We start from the raw sequence: 9558 nt of genomic DNA, 5'->3' as shown, positions 1-9558 counted from the left end.
AAGGAAAGTGAGACTCTTTTATGGGACGAATGGAGTAGTTTTGATATAGAAATAAAATGCTCAAACTACCGAGGGTAGTGAGCAAAAGTTCAACAGAACAACAAACAAAGCTCTGCAGGAAAACAAACACACGCACATGAGCCAAAGATAAAACACCTCACAATCTCCCAGTAGCTTTTGAGCCCAAGGGCACCCCGACAAACCAAAAGCATAGAGGGAGAGGAGGAACAGAAACAAAACACCCAAACGGCAGCAGAGACAAAAAAGTCAAAATAAAGAAAACACCCTAGTCTCGCACATTCTCATGAGTCATGAAGAGAAGAACATACCCGTAAGGAGACACTCGCCGATCTCGATCTCGACCCCATCTAAGAGTGTTCTGGAAAAAATTCGACACCGATTGAGGATCCAAATTCACAGGTACAGAAAAAATGCTGAATTGCAATGAAATATTCCACTAGTAAATTCGAACAATAAAATGTCTTACTGGCAGAATGAAATTGCGGCAAATTTTTCCCGCAAGTATTATTTTGCGCATTTAATTTTTACTGGCAGATCGGTTAAAAATTTCACCAAAAAAATGTGAAGATGAAATACCAGTAATATTTTCACCACTAATAAATTGCAGTAATATTTTTCGCCACTATTAGATATTTCTTGATTTTTTTCTCTTTCAAAAACATATATTCCCTCCGTTCCATGCTAGTTGCACTTTTCATTTTCGGACCTTTCCAAACTATTTGCACTAAAATTAAGATATTATATTAAGATATTAGAGTTAGTTATGTGTTCCTTTATTTAGTTCTCTTATTATACTTCAATTTTATTACACTAGTTTGTTATGCTTAATTTTATTACTTATATTTAAAAGTATAAGTAGCATGGGAAGAGATGGAGGGAGTATTTGAATTTTAATTGTAACTCTAGAAGTGTTTTGATGGTATTTAGAATAGAATGTTTATATGTTGATACTTGATGGATGAATTTGGTGGTGTGGAAGTCAAAATACTTCAATAAATTGAGCATATTACGAATGGAGAAATGGTCATATGGAGTGTACTAAAATTAATGTGCACGCATTTAGGAAATACTCCAAAACGAGAAAGTGTATACTCCACTATTATTTTCGGGAAACAAATGAAACATAATTTCAGCAATCAATTCTCTCTGCCGTAATTGACTTGGTTAACAATTTAACAAAATGAGAATTGATATGCCAAGCGTTTTTAACGAGCGTAATACGATATCATCGCCAAACCTGGAAGAGAGATCGCGGGCTCGCGCCACGAGCTGGAGGTGTAGGAGCAGCCAACGATCGACGAAGAGGTGCAGTCAGCGATCGAAGAGGAGTAGGAGGTGCAAGCACCGGACGTCGGGCGGACTGAGGGAAACTCACGTCCTCGCAGGCAGGTCACCCAGAACTATGTGGCGCGGCCGCGAGTTCCTACTCGTTTAGTTTAGTTTTTATTATTTAACTTGTTTATTTCCTTTTAGTAATTTTATTTTGCAAAAACAATAATTAATGAGTTGACCGTAATTATAATTCTGTTTCGTAATTTTTTTGTTGATTCTTTTCCGAGATGACTAGGAAGTTGAACCAACCCTAGGGTCCTAGATATTATAGATAGGACACTTATTGTTAATTCCCAATCAATTAATTAATGAGAAGTTTCCTACCAATGTATCGTGTTCTACAAACCCTAATTATCCAAATATGTCCGACGGGAAAATCCCACGCGTAGAACCCTACCCCTCCGCCCGCCTAGTAGCAATCACCACCTTACCAAGTTGTTAAACGCCAAGCTCAGCGCCACCAGGGCTCGATATGTAAATTATCCTTAAAAGAACGACAATTCCACATCACCACACTTGATCTTTTTATTTAACTTCTATGAATTTCTCTTCCCTCAGTGCGTCTGATGTGGAATTGTCGCTCATTAAGAGCGCTCAACAGATCAATTATCTTAACAAAATAATGTGGATTGATCTTAACAAAATAATGTGGAGTTTTTGTAAAGGAATTGTATGTTATAATGATTGACGGAGAGTTATATTAATACGAGATGTACTTACAATTTTCTTATTAAAACAATTACACAGAAAGGTTATCAACTCTCATAGCATATGGATGAAATTTTGAACCCCATTAAACGAAAAATAATGAGGAAGCAAACTAATTATGATATTACAAATGGTGACAAGTTTGCAAATACTGATTACTCCGAGGACAAAAATATAAATTGAGAACTTCCCCATTTGGTATAAACAGGAATATATCCAAATTAGGTTTCTTGTTTGCACAAAAAATTGCAGCCGGCAGCTCGCGTAGCCCTCGAGAGAGAGAAGGCATATTTCATGTTTGTTCGTGAGTCTAACGTTCACGGCACACACCATCTATGGAGTGATTTCGATTTCAATGTTGTCGAATTCCCTCCAGATTTGGAATTTCAATGGCCTCGATCAACGTTAGATTCACGCACAAACTCGTGATATGTCTTTTCAGTTTTAATTGATCTATCCTCCGATTCATTAGGAGATTCATCTTATGGAGTGAATCGTTATCAGATTCAATTGCAGGCCAATGGATCTGTTATTTTATGTTTGGTTATTGGATTTGTTTTTAAAATAACTGTGATCTTATTTGTTGATCTGATTTGTTAACTTGAATCGCTCTTTCGTTTGCGCAAGGAATTTTTCGATTGGTTAATTTCTGTTTGGGGTATGATTCATGAATATGGTCTGCTTTTGATTATATGTTGTTAGATCTGTTGATTCACTATCATTTTAATGCTAAAAATGAAGAATTTTGATGTTAGATTAGGTAGCTAAGTAGAAAACAGCTTCATCTGTTCTGAAATTTGAACCTTTGGAATGAGGTTTTGAATGGTATATTTATTGTACACAAAGCTGCTGCTGCTCTGTTTTATTGCTGCTGAATGTCATGTTCATTGCAACCCAAGTTGACAGCATCCGGTATTCGATTTTCTTGTTTAGATAGACTGCAATTGATTGAATCGGATATTAATGTTCATGTTTGGATAGAATGCAGTTGATTGAATCACATATTCAATGTTGTTGTTTAGATAGAATGCAATCGATTGAATCAGATATTCAATATCCTTGTTTAGATAGAAGTTAGAACGCGGTTAAGTGAATTATATACTCTCTTTGTTTCTGTGGATTTTGCTACATATACAGTTTCTACTTCGTGAATGATTTCCTTGAGTTGGACTAGGGCATTAATGTTAGGTTCGCTATGTACAAAACCCTTATGTTCAGTTCGTACGAATAAGAAATCCGAGAATCTCAAAAAAAATCTGACTTATCCTATTGGTTTAACAGAAAATCTAAATTCCCTAAATAGAATCTCTAATCCGCGCGAATGTTCACCATACGAGTTTCCTTATGTTTGCTTTCATGTGTACTTTCATTATGAGGTTGTCTTATCTTTCTTTGGGAGGTTTTGTGCACATCTGAATTAGTTTCTGGATCTTGAAATGTTGCTACTGAATTACTACTGAAACTATTTTGTTAGAGAACTGTGAAATATTTGATATTTTTTGTGTGATGCAAGAATTTATAATTCAGTTGCATCTTCTTTAGTAATAAAGGCTTCATTTATGAAACTCTTGTTACCTTTTTAAGTTTTAGTTCTGATTCAATGACTTTGAATCTATGAACATAATCTTATTATTAGTGGTGATCATTGACTGCATTCTTGTGGCAATAACTTCAACGTTTTGGCCGTTTCTATAATTACTGGGCTGAGCATTCCTTTTAAGAAATCCAGATAGTGCTTGCAATTAGCACCATTCCTTTTAAACACCGTAAACACTCTGATGAACAAGGATATAACAATTTCATCTTCATAATATGTTCCTTGATTTTGAGCAGGACTGGATGTGCCCTTTGCCTGAAGTGTCCTGTCACGAAATACTCGTAACCTACTGGAAGTTTCCTCAGAACCCTAGTCATCTTCTCACATGCTCTAGCGAAAAGCCTTCGTGTTATGATTCAAAATGGTCCGAAACAGTATGCTAATTGCATGAAGCATATGCAAAACATTTAACTCACACTTTCCTTTGTTATTACCGCAAGCCAAATCTGCTTGAGGTGGTTTTACCATGTTTCTTCAAGGTCTATGCAAACCGACCCTTCAATTGAGTCGTAGGTTTGGGTTCCAATTGACGCAATAAGGACATTTGGAGGAACAAACACGGCTGTAGTCACTGGCCGGTGGGATGAAGCAAGCTGCCCTAGTTAGAATGATGTGATCACGGGTGGTTTTACCATGTTTCTTCAAGGTCTATGCAAACCGACCCTTCAATTGAGTCGTAGGTTTGGGTTCCAATTGACGCAATAAGGACATTTGGAGGAACAAACACGGCTGTAGTCACTGGCCGGTGGGATGAAGCAAGCTGCCCTAGTTAGAATGATGTGATCACGGGTGATCACGTCGAGTCCAGGACCCGTTGGTCGACACTGGCGGCCAAGGACTACAACGATGAGAGGGATAATGCAACGAGGGGCAACTTTTCAGTGTCGAATTGTGTAACTTAACAATGGTATTATCCATTTCGTTTTAATGTCATTAAGTAATACTCCATCTGTGACTAAAAAACAATTTAATATTCATTAGTTACACAATGCAACACTGACAAATGGGTCGTCAAAATGTTAAAATGGGTTTACTTTTATGAAGAGCCAATTACCAGATTATATATGAAATTAAGGGCTTTTATTTAAGTTAGTTTTATTTAGGGGTGGGTCGATACGATATTTCGTATCGAAAACGTTGTATCGTGTATCGTATCGAAAATATCGGTACGAAAGAATTTCATATAGTTATCGTATCGAAAGTTTTGATATATCGAACTTTCGATATGGATAATATCAATATCATTAGCGTATCGATATTTCGATATATCGTACCGAAATTCGATATATCGTTCAGAACGATATATCAAAGATTGATACTTCAATATCGTATCGAAATTTCAATATATTTCGATATATACGGTATATATCGATAATTCAATATGTACTGATTTTCAATATAATTCGGTATATCGAAAATATCGATATATATATCGTATATTCGATATAAAACGATATATCTCGAAATAAGGAAATCCATATCGTTATCGTATCGAAAACTTACGATACGGTATTGTATCACATCCAAAATTACGATATACCGAAAATTCGATAATTTTTCGATATTTTTCAATACGATACGAGCGATATATCATTTTTTCAGTATTTTTTCCCAGGCCTGATTTTATTCGCCCTTGGCAATAGAGAATCCGGTGCAAATTAATGTGGTTAAAATGTTAAACATTGTATTATTATTTTTTCTTTTAAGTTAGGTTAAGGCTAATTCTATATATAGAATCGTTTAAACCGTTATATATATAGCTACTAATTTCTAAAAATAATAAAAACAATACAACTCTACTCTCGTATAGCCCCTAAACTTAAACTCTACTACGTAATAACTATCGTCCTAGGCCGAGCCCTAAAATCTGATGAAAAATGGGCTATGTTTAGAAGTATTCTTAGATTAAATATTGTGGTATTAATACTCAATTTCTCTAAGAGTGTCCACAGTGGGGGAGCTGCGGCCCGTGGCTCGGGTGCACGGCCCCCACTGCAGAGAGCCGAGAATGGTGGCTGAGGGCCGAGAGCCACGAGGGAGCCGCGGCCGCGGCCTTCACGCGGTTGAGCCGTGTGAGCCGCGGCCCACCACTGCAGCGGGCCACGTCTCGCGGCTGGGCCGCGATTTTTAGTTTTTTTTGTTCCTTTTTTTTTAATTAAATACACCCCATTTTTCCTCCATTTTTTTTTACCCCAATTCAAACACCACTCTCTCCAATCTTTCCAATATATTTTACTTCAACTTCTGAAATATGGACTCCGACGATGAACGGTTCCAAGAAGCGGTAGATCTGGAGTTCCAAAACCTGGTTGCAGCGATGCAACAGGAAGCTGACGAGGCGGAGGCGGCGGCCGCGGTAGCAGTCCCTCGGCCGTTCTATCATCGGCAGTATATCGACCGTAACCATGCCGGGGCTGACCGCCGGTTGATGGAAGACTACTTCAGTGAGAACGCCCGTTATCCGACAGAGATTTTCCGTCGGCGTTTCAGAATGTCGCAACAACTCTTCGTCCATATAGCGACGTGTTTGGCACAGCGGTTCAAGTGCTTCAACTTGCGATATGATGCCACCGGCCGACCCGACTTGTCGACATATCAGAAGTATACGGTGGCAATTAGGCAGCTTGCATATGCCGGTCCCGCTGACATGTTTGACGAATACCTGCAGATGGGCGAAACGACTGCCCTACAGACGTTGAGGCAGTTTTGTAGGGGCATTAAGGATATCTTCAAAGGGGAGTTTCTACGGAAGTCAACGTCCGATGATTGCCAGAGTCTGATTGATATGCACGGGGCTGTACATCATTTTCCGGGGATGTTGGGAAGCATCGATTACATGCACTGGGAGTGGAGGAACTACCCGGTGGCTTGGAAGGGGCAGTTCACTTCTGGTTTCAAAGGCCGACATCCCACGATGATCTTGGAAGCCATTGCTGACTACCGCTTGCGAATCTGGCATGCGTATTTTGGGGTCGCTGAGTCGAACAACAACATCAAGGTTCTACGATCGTCCCACCTGTTCAATGACGAGAGCCGGGGTGAGGGTCCGCAAGTTAGATTCATGGCCAACGGCACGCAGTACAACATGGGATACTATTTGGCCGATGGGATGTACACTCGCTGGCCCGTGTTTGTGAAGTTGATCCGACAACCCGTTGGGCAGAAGCAAACCTACTTCGCGAAAAAACAAGAGGGTGCTAGGAAGGATGTAGAGCGAGCGTTTGATGCCCTACAAGCGCGATGGGCCATTATACGGTGCCTGGTTCGACAATGGCACGAAAATGATGTCTCAGACATCATGACTGCATGTATCATATTGCACAATATGATAATAGCTGACGAAGGATTTGCTGCAGAGCGATGGACACAGGAAGATGGTGCTAGTTCGAGCTCGGGTATTGCCATGGAGCCCCTGCAGATGGGTGTACCACGTACTAATGAATACTTGATCCAGCAGTACACGGATATGCGGAGCCAAATATCGCATACATCACTGCAGGCTGATATGGTTGAAGAGGTCTGGAACCGTAGAAGGAGCGCCGCATAGTGATATGGGTTTTCGGGTTGTTGTTTTTAAAGTATAAAACTTTCGTTGTATAATTTTCCTATTTTATTAATATAATACAACGATGTTCTTGTTACATTTTTTTTTGGTTATGTTGTCAAAAATTTTTAGTTACAATCCAAATTATTTTATTTAAATTAAATTTATAAATATAATAAATTATAGGCTAATAAAATTTATTGTACTTAAATTAAAAAATATCATTAAAAAAAGCAAACAAAATTAATTTTAATTTTGGAGAGGGCCACATTTCGTGGCCCTTGTTATTTTTGGGTTTTACCATTGTGGAGAGCCACATTTGGTGGCCGGGCCAACTTTGGTGGCCTTCAAGAGCCACCATTGTGGAAACTAAAGAACAAATTTTGCTGCAGATATCAAGGCCCATTAAAAAATAAACCCAATAAGAGGCCCATTAATATTTAATAAATTCTAATGGACCGGAAATTGAATAAATTGGATGGTTATAGAACTAATTGCTCACCAAGTAATTAAATTTTTTTTTTTTTACATTTATTTAGAAAAATAAGATAATGAGCGGTAATTCCAATTTCCATGAGTTGTTGACAGATATTAGACGTTTAGTGGTAGTTGGTTATTAGTTACTTATGATGTTGATGTGTTGAGCAAAAAACGTGGTCGGTTTGGTCTCCTCCGACCACAGACCACTATTAATCTTTTTCTATTAGTAGTAAATGTTAAGGTCGGTGGAGTATTACTTTTTGTGGAATAAGTTGGAAAAAGATGGTGTTTATTTAGAAAACGACAAATTAATCAGCTAATCTAACCATGATTTCCTCGAATTAACTTCCGAATCTTCGTCTTCCGATTGATTGGCTTGCTTTTTGATAATACCAAGAAATATATTCAAGCTTAGATCTAAACTATTCAAATTTGAATTCCATAATGGTTTATTAGTAAAATTTTATAGCTAGACGAATCATATTTAAAATTTAGACTGAAAATATTTAATTTGAGCGATTGGAGACTCAACCTGTCAAGCGTTATATATGTCCAAATCACAGTTTAGGGTGTCCACAATAGGGGAGCCGCGGCCCGCGGCTCGGCGCGCAGCCCCCCATTGCAAAGGCCGAGAGCCGGGGCGGAGAGGCGAGAAGCGTGGCTGAGCCGCGGCCGCGGCCTTCACGCGGCTGAGCCGTGTGAGCCGCGGCCCTCCCATTGCAAGCGCCGAGAATCGCGGCTGGGCCGCGAAATATTATTTTTTTTTTTTTTTGAATTTTCGAATTTTTGTGCATAAATATACTACATTTCCACTCCATTTTCCAACTCCATTTTACTCCCATTTTCCTCCAATCTTCCCTTCCAACTTCAATTTAACCTTGCAATTATGGATTCCGACGATGAACAATTCCAACAAGCGGTAGATCTAGAGTTCCAAAACCTTGTTGCGGCGGTGCAACGTGAAGCGGAAGAGGCAGAAGAGGCGGCGGAGGCGGCGGCTGAGGCGGCGGTGGCAGTCGGCCGGCCATTCCATCATCGGCGATTTTTCGATCGTGATCATGTCAGGGCAGACCGCAGGTTGATGGAGGACTACTTCAACGACAACGCCCGTTATCCGCTAGAAGTTTTCCGTCGGCGATTCAGAATGTCGAAAAATCTCTTCGTCCATATAGCGACGTGTTTGGCGCAGCGGTTCAGGTGCTTCAACTTGCGATATCGCATGATTCACTGCAGGTTGATATGGTTGAAGAGGTCAGGAACCGTAGAAGGGGCGCTGCAGAGTGATTTGGGTTTCCGGCTTGTTGTTTTTAAATTATGTCACTTTCGTTGTATAATTTTCCTATTTCAATATAATACAACGAAGTTATTGTTACATTTTTTCTAGGTTGTGAATTTTCTAATTTACAATCCACATTATTTTACTTTAATTAAATTTATAAATATCATAAATTTAAAACTAATAAAATTTATTAGACTTAAATTAAAAAATAATATTAAAAAATAAACAAATTAATTTTTTTTAAAGAGGGCCACATTTGATGGCCCTTGTTATTTTTAATAGCTTTGTTGACTTTACCATTACGGAAGCCACATGAGAGCCACGAATGGTGGCCTTCAAGGGCCACTATTGTGGACACTCTTAACAGTATATACTACAAATTTTACTTTAGCTAATTTTATGTGGAAGTGAAGAATATTAAAGAAAGTGATGTCACCGTACAATTTAGGATAAGAAATCACGTGAGTGGCCAAATCTAGTCAATTGACATAAATCCAATACTTTTGGAACAAGTGTACTTTTTTCCTTTAATTTCGTGGTGATGTAATCAAATCCTCTATTCCTATTTTCAATCTTCACAAATAAATGAGAGTAGTG

At 38.7% G+C, this 9558-nt stretch overlaps 1 protein-coding gene across 1 annotated transcript; it reads left to right on the top strand.

Moving 5' to 3' along the window:
• Nucleotides 1-5909: 5909 nt before the first annotated feature.
• Nucleotides 5910-8966, top strand: LOC121810320. The gene is made up of 2 exons (XM_042211118.1): nt 5910-6455; nt 8916-8966. Exons 1-2 carry the CDS (start codon nt 5910-5912, stop codon nt 8964-8966), a joined length of 597 nt encoding a protein of 198 aa, XP_042067052.1.
• The last annotated feature ends 592 nt before the right edge of the window (nt 8967-9558 follow it).

The sequence above is a fragment of the Salvia splendens genome, chromosome 7, assembly GCF_004379255.2.
Source record: "Salvia splendens isolate huo1 chromosome 7, SspV2, whole genome shotgun sequence".
In the NCBI taxonomy this organism is placed as follows: domain Eukaryota; kingdom Viridiplantae; phylum Streptophyta; class Magnoliopsida; order Lamiales; family Lamiaceae; genus Salvia; species Salvia splendens.
This window is presented reverse-complemented; position numbering and strand designations above follow the sequence as displayed.

Excerpts from the sequence above, each read along its gene's own strand:
- LOC121810320 (XM_042211118.1), top strand. The coding sequence starts at position 5,910 with ATGGACTCCGACGATGAACGGTTCCAAGAAGCGGTAGATCTGGAGTTC. Across the intron at positions 6,456-8,915 it reads TGATTGATATGCACGGGGCT|GTTGATATGGTTGAAGAGGT; the intron begins GTACATCATTTT and ends GATTCACTGCAG.